Genomic DNA, 15279 nt, shown 5'->3' on the forward strand with positions numbered 1-15279 from the left:
GAGGTGGTACTAAAAAAAGTACCAGGTACCAGGTACTGTACCCAGTGGAAAACCCCCCAAAAGTGAACCGTACCGAGCTGTACCATGCAGTGGAAAAGCGCCATTAGACAGCTGCAGCTCATCCAGAACGCTGCTGCCTGGATTCTGACTAGAACCAGAAAATCTGAGCATATCACACCAGTCCTCAGGTCCTTACACTGGCTTCCAGTTATATTTAGGATTGATTTTAAAGTACTTTTACTCGTTTATAAATCACTAAATGGCTTAGGACATTGAAATACATTGCAGATATGCTCACTGAATATAAACCTAACAGACCACTCAGATCATTAGGATCGAGTCAGTTAGAAATACCAAGGGTTCACACAAAACAAGAGGAGTCCACTTTTAGCTATTATGCCGCCCGCAGTTGGAACCAGCTTCCAGAAGAGATCAGATGTGCTAAAACATTTGCCACATTTAAAGACTCTAGACTCAAAACTCATCTATTTAGCTGTGCATTTATTGAATGAGCACTGTGCAACATCTGAACTGATTGCGCTGTATTTTATGTATAATAATTTTCTATTTTTAACTGTTTTAAATTAATTTTAAATAAATTTTTAAATCATTTTCAAAAATGTTAAATTCCTTGTTTTATTGTTGTGATTATTTTTTAATGATTATTTTACTTTCTTTTATGTAAAGCACTTTGAATTCATATTGTCTATGAAATGTGCTATATAAATAAACTTGCCTTGCCTTGCCTTGTATTGTTATTGTTTGTTGCTGTTCAAGTCGTTCTAACTTAAAATGATGCATCTGTTAAATGGTTAACAATGAATGTGTTATGTCAGGGAATCGGTCGCAATAAGCTTGTGTTTCATTGTAAAGCAGGCACAATAAAGTATTTCTGGTTGTTGTGGTGGTATCACTTGTCTGTATTTGTGGTAAAACTGCTGCCTAAGACATATTATTTCCGAATTTGTTACCTATGCGATTTTGTTTTATTCAATAGCTACTCTGCTATCTGTATTTGCCAAGTACCTTTTAGCATAGGGTCATTCACTCAGAACGCATTTTTCATTCCACTGTGGTACTTTTCCAGTGTATTTCAAACTAAATGCGCTACGGACGTCTTTGAATTTGTGTTTGAATGCTGCGCTCGCTTGTGTTTCATTGTAAAGCAGGCACAATAAAGTATTTCTGGTTGTTGTGGTGGTATCACTTGTCTGTATTTGTGGTAAAACTGCTGCCTAAGACATATTATTTCCTGGATGTCAGAATTTGCTGGCTATGAGATTTTGTTTTATTCAATACTCTGCCATCTGTATTTGCTAAGTACCTTTTAGTAGGGTCATTTTCAACGCATTTTTCATTCCACTGCGGTACTTTTCCATTGTATTTCAAACTAAATGCGCTACAGACATCTTTGAATTTGTGTTTGAATGTTGCGCTCGTCTCAGGTCTTTATAGATAGCAGCTTCTCGCGCATAATACATCATTCTAAAACACGGAGCTCAAGTTCAAAGAATTTCAGCTTCTAAAATCATGTCCCTAGACCTTGCGCTTTAAAAAAAAAAGCAAAAACAAACAAAAAAAAATCTTCCACTGACCTGTCTCGCGACCAAAACACTATCTGTGTGAACCCAGTATTCTAACAGTTGTAGTAGTAGCGGGCAGGTACGTTTATGGTCCGACAAATACGTGAATGGGCCACATACGTTTTTTTTTTTTTTTTTACTTTGTGCTACGTCATCACCCCCTTTCGTTAGCTCAGCCACCCCCTCATCAGTGCTGCGTTGGTGGCGGTGTTGTGCCCATTTTCGACTCCCTGCCAAATTATTACCCCCCTCGTTGAAATCGCTACCTGATTGCCTAATCCTAACCCCACCCCTAAACCTAACCCCTCCCCCACACCTAATCCTAAACCTACCAATACTAGGGGGGTGATAATCTGGTGGGGGTCAGAATTCGGCACAACACCGGCTCTGCTTAAGTGGCCTCCAAGTTTCCTTCCATATGACAGCGCACTTCATGCCGTCTTGTTATCGTTCTTTTGTGCAAGCGGGTCAGTTCAGGACTATCATTTGTTCCCACTGGAATCTGATATTGGCCACATTTAAAAATGACAATGTGAACAGCCATATAAAAAAATAAGATCTGAGAAAAAAAGAACACTAATGTTTGCAGTGTGAACATAGCCTTTATATGTTATATGGTTGGTTGTTGGTGTCAAAATGGCTGGTCTGAGTATTTCAGAAACCCACTGTTCTACTGGGATTTTCACACACAACCATCTCTAAGGTTACAGAGAATGGTCCCAAAAGAGGAAATATCTAGTGAGAGGTAGTTTTATGGGCACAAATGCCTAGTTGATGCCAGAGTTCAGAGGAGAATGGCCAGACTGGTTCAAGCTGATGGAATAGCAACAGTAACTCAGAGGTATGCAGAACAGCATCTCTGAACGCACAAGTCGATCTCTGAAGCAGATGAGCTACAGCAGCAGAAGACCACACTGGGGGCCACTCTTGTCGGCTAAGAACAGGAAACTGAGTCCACAGTTTGCTCACTAAATTGGATAAAAGAAGATTGTAAAAAGGTTGATGAGTCTTGATTTACTGTACTGAAAAAATGGAAAAGCAATCATAGGCCTACTTAGCCATATTATTTGTGAGCTACATAGCAAAATTGTTTCTCTTAACCTGATTTCTTGGCTTTCAATTCATGTAAATCTCTTTGATGTGCAATCTACTAGAATAAATTAAGCACAGTGAATGTGAGCCAATCAAGCACGTTACAATATTTTCATACTGAAACTGTAGTATACAGCATGTGTTGCATGGAACTTATTGTGGCATTGAAATGTTGAAATTAAGTACTATTTACTATTTGAGAAGGATGATAAAAAGGAAAGACATAATGGTGTTTCAAGTTCAGTTATGTTGGGATTTGTTGGGACTGGCTGGCCATTGTGGTGAAGGGTGCAGTTAAGAAAAAAAGAGCCAACAATTTGTTAGCTAGCTAGTACAATGTTGTAATTCAGTGATGTGACGTAAAACATATGAACCTGAATAAATCAATCCTGTCAGGGAAGCATATAAAATCACTTTGAGACTATTTTGCCTTCACATAAAAATAACTTCAATGCATGATGTTACAGTTACGTGAACAAATTATGTTTGTGTCGATTCATGAGGAACCAATATACATGATTAAATCATGCAAATTAATTTCAAAAACAAGACAAAATAAAAGAACAGATTAAGCAAGCTATTTTGCAGTGTCCTCTTCCTCAACCTTTCTCAATTTCTCATGTTCTCTTTCTCAAACCTCTGTGTCCCCTGCTGGGTCACAGGTAACACAAATAGTCTGAGATATGCAGATGAGGCTGAGGTCGTTCATATTCATGAGGCTGTGGTTTCAATGAGGGACTCAATTACAGGTTCACATTACTCTGAACCTGTGACACTTCTGCTGTCTGAAATAGAAAGAGAGATAGAGACAGGGGCTGCATGTATTCAGCATCTCATTTCTTCATCTTCAATCCATGTTTTCATTCTCCAGATCATTCCTCGTTCCCTTTGCTGATCAGCCCAATCCCCGCTGCAGTCATGATCTTCCATAATTAGCCAAATTATTAGTCTGGGTCTGTCCTTCTGGTATTACATCAGACTGTCTCTCTCTCTCTCAAACTGCTCTGTGGGGAGCGTCTAGATGTTCTGATGGATTATCCTAATGATGACTTTTCCGATTCCATCTTCCTGCAGCGTCGCCCCTTCCCCAGCACACACACACATATACACAGAGGGTCTGATTTATAACTACATCCCCCTATCTTTCTCTTCTTTGCAAGCAATGTGTGATCAATTTGAGAGCAGTGTGACCTGTGTTTATTCTGTCTCCAAACACACACTCAGATTTGTGTACCCCCATATAGCACACACAATGATTTGTGGTCTGTGAGGAAATGTAGCCCACTTTACTTGACACTGATTACTGCTTTTGCCTCTGAACAACCCCACATCTCTGCATCACACACAGACAAACACAGATGGCTGTTTTTCTACCATGGTGGGGACTCTACTTTTCACATTGCACTGTTTTTGCTAGATATGCTTGTAAAACTATTAACGAACATAAAAGTTACCTTCCCTGAAAAGTAGTTTGTTGTAAACACATCTAATGTCCCCCATTTAAAATGGGAGTTGTGGCCTGTTCGAAATTGCTTCAGTTCATTGTTGAAAATAGACATTTTTAATTGTAGCATTTAAATGTGTCCAACATTCTATTTTTCCCCATTATAAATATTTAATGTTCTTAAAAATTGCGAGACACAAAACAATAGAATAGTTTTGGACCCTACAGCATGGCAGTAAAGTAAACGATCTTACTTTATATTCTCAATTGTTACATTACCACATTACCCAAGGTATGCAAAAAAAAAAAAAAAAAAAAAGATCAGACAAATATTTTTCTACAATTTAAGGGAAATATACAGCAATGTTTAATAGTATGGGGTTGGTAAGAATTTTTTTAAATGTTTTTTAAATGAGTCTCATGCTCACCAAGGCTGCATTTATTTGATCCAAAATACAGTAAAAACAGTAATATTGCCAAATGCTTATCTATTTCAATATATTTTATAGAAACATTTCTTATTATTATCAGTGTTGAAAACAGTTGTACTGCTTAATATTTTTGTGGAAACTGTGATTTTGTTTTCAGGATTTTTTTTTTTTTTTTACGAATATAAAGTTTACAAAGACTGCATTTATTTGAAACTTTTTTTATATGTATAAATGTCTTTTCTGCCATCAGTTTAATGCATTCTTGTTGAATAATTTCGTTTAAAAGTCTTACTGACCTATAATTACAAACCAATAATTGGTCTTAAACTACCATTTAAATGATGCTTATCTTTGCGGACACACACACACACAAACACACACTAAGCTAATTTATTTTTATATTAAAAAGTATATATTTTCTATAACCTACAACTACATCTGAATGTAAGCCTCATTACACATATTTAGATATTTATTATTATATATTTATCTTTGTTCTGGATTGAATTAGACTTCTTCCTCATTTAATAAATATGTCAAAAAGTGGGCTAATCAAGAGACAGAGGACAAAAAGAGGACATAGAAACTGGACCAAAATACTTTGTGTGTGTGTGTCCTCACAGGAAGTCACCTCTAATGAGTAGAAGTGTGTCTTTGTGCATGTTTGTGAGAAAAACAGAAAGAGGTGGAACAAAGTCATTTGCCATTATAGCAGTACACAAGCCTGATCGCAATTCCACTGAGCTTTTCTGAATAGTCTTCCTAAAGCGGTGTCTCTACACCTCAGATTATTGATCAGACAATGAAGAAAAGGTGAAAGAAAGAGACTGAAATGAGAGAGAAAAACAATGGAGGAAGGAGGGAAAACAAACAAGAATCGTTTCTGGTATTAAATGTTATTTAAAGATTCAATTTCAGCGAACATTAGAGTATCAGTACCTTCACCGGTGACTGCTGTCAGCGCTGTGCTCTGTTTCTCTTTCTCTCTAATATTGTACCAGCAGGTGAGATAGGCTGGAATTGGCTTCCATCACACTGTCAGAACGTCAATCAAACTTGCATCTAAACTGTCTTCCTAAGCAAAACAACCGTAACCGGCATAAAATGTCTTTGCAAAAGTAAAAACATTTTTTAAATCTACATTTCATGTTTTTCATTAATAAACTGAGCTTTCATTTAAAGGGCACCTATTATGCAAGATCCACTTTTACATGGTGTTTGGACATAAATGTGTGTTGGCAGTGTGTGAACACAACCACCCTACAATGATAAAAATCCACCCACTCCTCATTTTTTAATCCCCTTTAAACCAAGTCAGTCTCACTAGGCCTGCCATTTTGATTCTCATACATTGTGACATCACATTGTATAGGGCGGGGCCACGGGGGTCGATTGACAGCTCTGCATTGCTATAGTTTCCGCCCTCAGCGGTTGTACGCTGTCAGGGGCGTCGCACCCGTGGGGGATGTGGGTGTTTTAACACCCACACTTTTCCCGGTGAGAGGGTTCAACACCCGCACTTTTTCTGCAGTTTTTCCGCAGTTTTGCACAAACGCCTTACTACAGTCGCTCCTCCGTTTCTCTGGCCGCTCTGTGTCTGCGCTCGCTGCGGCTGCCTCCTCTCCCCCTCCCTCTCAAACATGACACCGGCTTTGAGTGTGACCGGCTGATGATTGGCTGTTCTGCCTTAAGTCCCGCCTCTCGGTGTGTTAGATTTATCGGTCAGCTCGTGCTGAGGCGGCGGGAACTTATGGTAAATGGTTATTTACATCTCCCTTTTCCAGGTACTTTGAATGAGTGTTTAACTGATCAGCTCCGCGCTTGTGAGATTAGTTTGCGCCGTTCGTAGCGCGAGATTCGTTCAGTAGCGTGGTCCCGCGGCTCGATCAATTGATCCGCACGATGACAGGTCTGCGCAGCACGAGCTCTGTAACATCACGCTGTTTCGTCCCACTTTCAGTGAATTGGCTTCCCATATGTACGGCTAAACATCGGTTTGCTCGCTCTCAGTTATGTTGCTTCTACCAGCTGTTTATTGCTGTAGATATGCAATGCAGAGAGACGTTTACGCGACGCCCTCTTCTGGAGACGGGATGGGATATGCAGCTCATTTGCATTTAAAGCGATACACTCCAAAACAGCTCTTTTTTAGACACACCCCAAACATGACATATTCCAACTGTTATAATAAATGATCTGTTGGGTATTTTGGCCTGAAGCTTCACAGACACATTCTAGGGACACCCAAGACCAATATTACATCTTGTAAAAATGGGCATAATAGGTGCCCTTCAAATTCCTAAGACTGTTTCACACCACACACATTGTAACTGCAAAAGCAGGAGAGCGTTGAGCTTTCACAATGTGTTTCTGCTGTATATCACAGAAATATCATTTTCTATGATCTCAACTGTCACAAACTGTGTTCAGATTTGACAAAATGGCACAATCAAAACCCAAAGAGCTTAATATGATCTCAAACATTTGTCTTTGAAGACCAGTTTATCTAAACAATTCACATTCATTTTAGTACTACATTGTATTAACTCTGTTCTGTACATTAACAATGTGTAATGTACAATATAAGAATTTTAGCATTAATCTATGAGACAAAGTTGATACTTAAATGAAATACAATTGACATAGCAATCTCTAAACACTACGTTTCACTGATTTTTTTTTTTGTAAGATTATTATATATCCCAGTTCAAGAAGTGTCATTATCTCCATTAACATTCTGTACCAACTGTGTCGTTTTGTATTTCACCCGACACCAGGTGCATTCGTCAATCTCAGAGTCATTAGGCGTTAGTGAATGATCGTTACTTTAGCTCATAATCACTGTTATTTCCTCCGCAGTGTGGCTACAAGTCAGCACATTTAGACTGAACCCCACTGGATGTTTCACTGTGGAATGTTTCGCCTCTCAGCGTCGAGAGCATGTGGACATATCACTGCTCCCTGCTAATGGGAGTTTGCAGTTTAATTTATCTTTGAATTTTTTTGCCGCTTATTGGCAAAGTTCTAACATCTATGTGTGAACATGGAGTGATTCTGATTCTAACCTTTTCTTTCTTTCTTTCTTTCTTTCTTTGACATACACATACATTTTTAACATTTCAAATTAGCTATGTAGTACAAAAATATATTTTTTACTTATTCATAGATTAATGAATTTTGAAAAAGAAAAAAAAAATGTCAATGCTTTAATATTAACAAATTGTACCTTATTGTAGTGTTATAAAAATCATTAGATAAATAACCAAAATCTTAATATTTTTTATGAATGAACTTAAACCTAGATTAACATATTCTTTTAAAATATTGTTCTTCAACAATTGTTAACACATTATACCTTATCCTAGGCAGTGTTGGGGAAAGTTACTTTTAAAAGTAATGCATTACAATATGAAGTTACTCTATAAAAAAAGTAACTAATTGCATTACTTGGTTAATATTTATTGAAATCAATGCATTACATTACTTTTGCATTACTTTTCGTCACCTGGGCTTGCTTATTTGTTTTTGATAACAAAATTTTTTATTTGGCAACTGTAAAGTCCCTTTCACACCAAAAGTGAAATTAATAAGCCTCAGCCCAATTTCTCTCAACCCGGTGACAAGTCATTGAATAAATGGGAAAACAAAGTAACTTGCATATATATATATATATATATATATACAGTATATATATATGCTGTATATAAACTCAGGACACCCATAACGCAAAGGTGTTATATGTTGGCGTACTTGCCCACTAGGTTATCGGCGCCAACACTCAGATATTTTGTTGTAAATTTAAAAGTAACACGTTACTTTACTAGTTACTTAAAAAAGTAATCTGATTACAAAATTTGTTACTTGTAATGCGTTTACCCAGCACTGATTGAAGTATTAGCAAATCATTAGAAAATAAACAAAATCATAATCAATTTGTTGTTCAGTGAAGCTATCTAAACATCTTTAAAACAAGATCAATTTATTTGAAAATCAACACTACCATAAACAAGTTTTCAGAGAGTATCTCAAATTAAGTGAATTTTTCTTACAATTTATTCTTTATTTTCCACATATAGTTTAAGCAGTTAGATTCATGCTTTTAAACAAGAAAAAAACAACGTTATAAAGCAATGTGGTAAAAAAAATAATAAGGTTGTTTAAATATTGTATAGATATTATCTATACTGAAATACAAGACAAACTATTCTGTTTTGTGCAATACTGACCCAGTGTTAAGCAGAGATTTGAGATTGAACTTTGATTAATAAATGCTACTAAATTATTGTTCATTGTTAGTTCATGATACGTGATACATTAACAAACAGAACCTTATTGTAAAGTGTTAATGAATTTTCTAACTTCAGTTTAACAGGTGCCGTTGAGACGTTCAGCGGCACACACACACACAGGAAGGACAGTCACCTCTACGACACAGGGACGTACCGACAGGACAGGCGCCCTCTGACACCACCAACACCTCTGTTTGCAATTTACAGGCGTCTTTGCGCAGGAGACAATGGTTCTCATAGCTCTCGCCGTTAGATCCGCACACTGGAGCATAGTCACTGCTGCACTGTAAAGAGAGAAAGAGGCACAGGTGTCACAGATGCATGTTTCTGTAGTAAATGTTTAATGGTCGGATCAGATGAGGACAAACTTTAATTACATCTGCATTCTGAAACACAAGACACCTGTTTGGGTGTACCTGCATGCAGGTAGTGAAGAGTGAAAGAATGGCTGCTATTACACCTGACCGTGACCCTACAGCACACACACACACACACACACACACAGAAGACCACTGGTGTCATTATGGCCAGCTGTGGTGAGGTGTCTGGAGGAAACAGGTCACCCAGAGGCAAGAACGCAGAAGGTGAACCGGTTTCACTCGTATATCAACCACACAAAAACAGATAGAGGTTATTTACATCAGCCATTAAACAAGAGGTCATCCATCTATCTGAATACACACACGCACACACAACTGACACACAGCAAACACACTGTAAAATCAGTGGAAACACACACGCACACCAAACACAGAACTGCTGACTAACGGCCTGAGGGAAAAATAGAGCGAAAGTGAGAAGGACAAAACAGAGACACAGGGGGGAGGGTGACTCTTTGAAAGTTTGAAATCTCTAGTGTGATTTATAAATCACAGGCAGCCAGCCGTAAATATCGGAGAAGGTGATTTAATGAATCAGAACACAGTGAATCTGTCTGAAATGTCCACTGATATGTATTTTGCAGTGATGCAGGTTGGACTTTTGTTGAGGCAAAGGAAATCTTATCTTTTGTTAATTCATGAATGTAAATTCGTGTTCAGTTTCATGTTTACACCAGTTAAGTGCATATGTAAAAACATTTATCTTATCAACATTTGTTTTGCTTTGTTTTGTGCTAAACCCCAAAATCACAACTATGCAGCATATTCAATTTCCAGCTTGACTGGACACTAGTGGCAGTAAAAAACAACTTTTATTCCTTTTCACACAAATTATGATTACGGGGCAGATTATTGATGAATAAAGACTTATTTTTATGCATTTTCATACTATGTTATGACCTCAAAACAATTTTACCATAGTGCATTATTTGTAAACTAATACATTTTGAGGTTTTCATCATACAACCCTTCTCCATATGTATGGTATTTCTGAGAAAGTAAACTTGCTCTGTAGTCCACCTGGTACAGCAGTGCACTTGCGAGTATGAGTCCTGTGAAACACGAGTAGCGACAAAAGAGCTCAAAGATTTGTAGAAGCAAATTAAAATGGCATGGATGCTTCAGCAAATGTGTTTTTATCTCACGTTTGCTTTTGTTAATACTATCAGTTAGGCTAATGTAGGGCGGTACATTATTTTTTAAATGCAACAGAGCATTAACCTTTAAGCAACATTTAATTCGCAACTGCCTTGATACATTCAATTAGATTCATGTTTATGTGTTTTGGATAAAACTGACCACAATTTTTGTGGCACTCATTGCACAATTCACTTTTTTTTGAAAATCAGAGGTTTATGAAAGAATCAATGTAATATAATTTTGCAAAAATAATTTTTCCAGTGAGCCTGAGTTGACAAAGTTCCATCAAGCTTTGTATTTTATTTGTTTATTTATTTATTGGTATTGATTTAAAAAATAATTAAAAAATTACTATAATACAGTAAAAAGCATATTTTGTGTAGCTTTTATTTACAACTACTAACTTCAGCTAAACTATTATTATTAATATTCACTTTTATTTAGGAACTTAATTCTTGTAGTCAAATCCTTTAGTAAATGAAGTGCTCACTAAAAACGGCTCACTTAAAGATGATTTAATATTATTTCAAGTTAATTTTTTTCATAATGTGGTGATGTCCGAATGGGCATATCTTTTTGTAAATCTAGTAAAGTCAGTCAAACACATTCATGCCGGTTTGTGTTTGAGGGTGTGTTTGGCCTCTGACTTTTGGACCCCCACAATATACATTTTATTTTTATTTATGAAACTGCTTGAATTATTGCTGTTGAATTACATGATTTGCAATGCAAAGATCCATATACCTAAATCTCAGTTGTGTAATTTGATACAGATGCGTGAGGCAAAGGAAGTAAAAACAGTATAAATTAACAAAATATTTAGAAAGAGGAAAGATTTGCAGTTGGAGGCAGATACTACATGATATCAATAGGTGTGTGTATGTGTGTGTGGGTATGTAGCAATTGGTTTAATCACTGCACTTAACGTGAACACACATGCACAAACACACACACACACACACACACACACACACACACACATTTGTATTTGTGGTTTACGGGGACTCTCACCTAAACCTCACAGGAAACTGCTGGCAATTTTTTAATTTCATAAAACACCGTTTTGTATGTTTTTTAAGCCTTTTGTTTTACGGGGACACAGGAAGTGTCCTCATAAACCATGTTTACGTTGTAGTACCCATGTCATTATACACATTTGTGTCCTCATAAACCATATATACCTGTACACACACACACACACACACACACACACACACACAAAAAGGCAAGTCAATCAGGCAAATATATGGATTTTATAAAAGAAAACACATCATCGCTTTGAAGCTGAGACTCAAACCTTTATTCTCTATATTAGCGGAAAAAGAGAGAGAGTAAGAGAGAGGTCCAACATGTGATGAGCAATTCACAGAATGGAGAAATGAATGAAACTGAGTAGAGAGCTGTAAAGAATTGAAAGGCTGAAATAAGAAAATGGATACTATAGCCAGTGAAGGATGAATGGAGAGGAAGGAAAAATTATATAACTGCTGTTTCCTCATACATTTTCAACCAGCTGCCGCTTTTTGACAAGGATATTAAAACATGTCATTAAGAGAAATTCTTTCTTCCTGTTCTTCCATTTACTGTAACTGCTCTCATCTATCTCTCATATCGTTTTTTCAGCTCTGCAGAACTGCATCCCTCACTGTGTCCTCGCACCCAGAGCGCAGCCACAACCAAGCATCTTTTACCAGCCAGTCTCATTGTTGTATGTATCATATACAGTACTGTATAAAGATCCAAAAATTAAGCATTAGCGTTAGTTCTGGCAGGTCACGTGAGTCAAGCTTGCATCAGCTGATTCTCAGCTGATCACATCTACCTATAGGAATACGACACCTACCATTCCTATATAAGCTCTATTTAGTATTATTCAGCAGCTTTTCAGCTTGCTCCGGAGCAAATTACCCTCCTCCATCCCCAGCTCCTCCTTTCGCCACAGTCAGGACTTGGCTTTCTGATATTCCTTGCTAATCAGATATTCCTTTATCTTGAATAAAGTGTTAGACTTAAATATCATTAAGTACATTAATGATATCTGCCTTGTTCTGTTCTGTTAACCCTAGGGGGGTTATTATTGCTGCTCTCCCTGCTCATTCAGGACAGGCTGCATGGATGGGCAGGGAGTTTTTTGCCCAGAACAGAACCATACCGCCAAACCAAACTTTATGCTAAGTATCTATCATTTTGACGATAGTGGTCCTGACAGAACTGTAGTAATTACTACAGGAACAGCAGAGTTGGGCAAAGCAGTAGCACATTCCAATAAGGGTTCATTTGTTAATATTAGTTAACATGAGCCAGCAATGAACATTTAGAATATGTCATATTTATTCAAATCAAATGTCAAATTGTCTGCTAACATTATCTAATGTATTCTGAACCAACATGAACAAACAATGAACAATTGTAAGTTTATTAACCTTCTTATAGTCATATTAGTTAATGCATTAATAATGTTAACAGAAGAATTAGCTATGTTAAATGAGAGAAAATCTAGTTATAACTATAAACATTTTAGTTCATTTATTATTAAATATTAAATAATAAAAATAGAGTTTTGGAGAGTAATTTGGTCTAAAACTTTTTATTTGAATGTGTGTGTGTGTGTGTGTGTGTTTGTGTGTGTGTGTGTGTGTGTGTGTGTGTGAGTGTGAGTGAGTGAGTGAGAGAGTGAGTGACTGTGTGTGTGTATGAGGATAGAAAGTGAATTGTAATAGTTTAAATCACAATTTAGTTTTAAGTTTTTCTGGAAATTCAACCCCTAAATATGCTATATGTGTATTTAAATGTATTATGTAGTGTCTTGAATGATTTAAAAATGAAAGGGACATTATCTCATTTGATTTTTTTTTTCTTTTTTATCAAATGAGATCCAACTCATTAGATTCAATTTTAAGAATGCAAATCAGATAAGATTATTAATAACTAATGAATGATAAGCTTGGCATCAGTGTCAAAACAGCTTGACATTATGTAACACTTAAAAACAAAAGACTCAACAGTAAGACATTATGACTGAATGAGCAACATTAAACAGATGATATATTCACACCTGCACACCTGCACATCAATTCTAGACATTCTAGAATGTTATATGGTGTGTCTGTAATTGAAATTTATTGAAAAAACAAAAGGATATTTTTTTTACATTTACAATAAAACAATAAGTTGCATGTACAAAATACAATAGTATTGTACAGCTAATTGTACATTATGATAAATAATGATTTAATATACAGCATAAATTAAATAAAAATCATAAAGCAAAAACACATCTGATGTCATTTTGTGCTAGAGTTAAAAAACTTTGTGCCAATCAATGTGATTGAATGCACCTGACTATTTAGTATAGTTTTTTTTTTTTTTTTGATAGTTAACATGTGCGGTGTCTCAACCAGTTGGAATATGATGATTTTTTTTTTGGTGCTTTTTTGTTCCTTTTAGAGTTTGGCAGCCCAGCAGCTCAGACATTCTTCTAAGATTTTCCTTTTGTGCTCAACAGATTTTAGCGTATCACAGTGTTCTGTCAAAAAAAAAGTGTCTAAAGTAAACATAACTGGCATACAGGATGTTCACTCATCTGAGTCATCATCTGTTGAGAACTTAAATAACGTTAAATAAAGTGTAGTTTCTTTGATTACCTAAAGGGGTCACTGTATCTCCTAAATAAAAGAGCACAAAACGTCCTGAACCATTAAAATGGTACTGTATGAAAACTGATTCTGATATACTGCAAGTCTCATACATTAGAGATGCTTACAAGAAGATGTCCACATGCCTCCAGAGAAATGGCTGCATTCAAACTGTCACACACACACACACACACACACACACACATACACACACACACACACACACACACACACATTGGATTTCACACACACACACACACACATTGGATTTCCATGATTTATGGGGACATTTCATATACGTAATGGCAGTGTTGGGCAAGCTATTTGGAAAATGTAGTGAGCTAAGCTAACAGTTACTCGTCATTAAATGAAGCTTCACTACACTAAAGCTACAGCCCTGTGAAATGTAGCAAGCTAAGCTACAGCAACATGGCACAAGTAGTTTACTACATCTTAGCTATTTTTAAAAAATTTAATTTTTATATTGAACCAACATCATAAGTCAATGCTCTCTCGGTGATCAATAAAACTGTCAGTCAAGCAGATAGACAGGCATAATAGTTCAGTTTAGTTGTTTATTCAACAACTGTTCCAAACCAGTTTGGCAACAAAAACCAGTATCATGTACAGGGCTGGATTTACCTCATATTATGACATAGGCAAAATAAATTTTTGCTGTCAGCCGGAAACCTCCTATTGGTAGTTGGTATTGTGGCTTTATTGTATACAGATACATTTATATAAATGTATGTTTTATGTGACCTCTAGAAGCTTGCGTTCTGCAAATGAACGTCACTTTATTGTGCCATCCCAAAAAGGCACAAAATCACTTTCACGGACTTTTAAATTAAATGTTCCCTCCTGGTGGAATTACCTGCCCAACTCAATCCGAGCAGCTTCAAGAATCGGCTAAAAACATATCTCTTCCATCTTTATTTGACCCTCTAGCACTCTCTATTCTAATTCTATTCTTTATTAAAAAAAATGCCCCTTTTATACTTGCACTCTATTTATTTACTAACTTCTCTAATCTTTTTGTATTCTATCTTTGTTTTCTTTTTATTGATTCAATTTATTTGAATACATTTTTTGTTTTTACAATTTATTTATACAATTAACAAAAGCAGAAAAGGCCTCTAACACTAGCTTGCTCTATTCTTTTTCTATTCTATCTGTTTTATTTTTATTTATTATATGATTTAAAAAAAAAACCTTGCTACATGTACTGCATTAAGCTAACTGAGACTTGTTATAGCACTTGCATATCATTGCTCTTTTGTTGATT

At 36.3% G+C, this 15279-nt stretch overlaps 1 protein-coding gene across 2 annotated transcripts in view; it reads right to left on the minus strand.

Annotated features, from left to right (window-relative positions):
- Nucleotides 1-15279, minus strand: part of tmeff2b (transmembrane protein with EGF-like and two follistatin-like domains 2b) — an 88764-nt gene that overhangs the window by 49183 nt on the left and 24302 nt on the right. Inside the window, exon 3 of one of the 2 annotated variants that reach the window (XM_016472459.1) lies at nt 8973-9123. In XM_016472459.1, the coding sequence (XP_016327945.1) occupies nt 8973-9123 (151 nt within the window). The remainder of the gene's footprint in view (nt 1-8972; nt 9124-15279) is intronic. The other variant, XM_016472460.1, reaches the window with a different exon arrangement.

The sequence above is a fragment of the Sinocyclocheilus anshuiensis genome, unplaced genomic scaffold (genome assembly GCF_001515605.1).
Source record: "Sinocyclocheilus anshuiensis isolate Anshui unplaced genomic scaffold, SAMN03320099.WGS_v1.1 scaffold472, whole genome shotgun sequence".
Taxonomy (NCBI): domain Eukaryota; kingdom Metazoa; phylum Chordata; class Actinopteri; order Cypriniformes; family Cyprinidae; genus Sinocyclocheilus; species Sinocyclocheilus anshuiensis.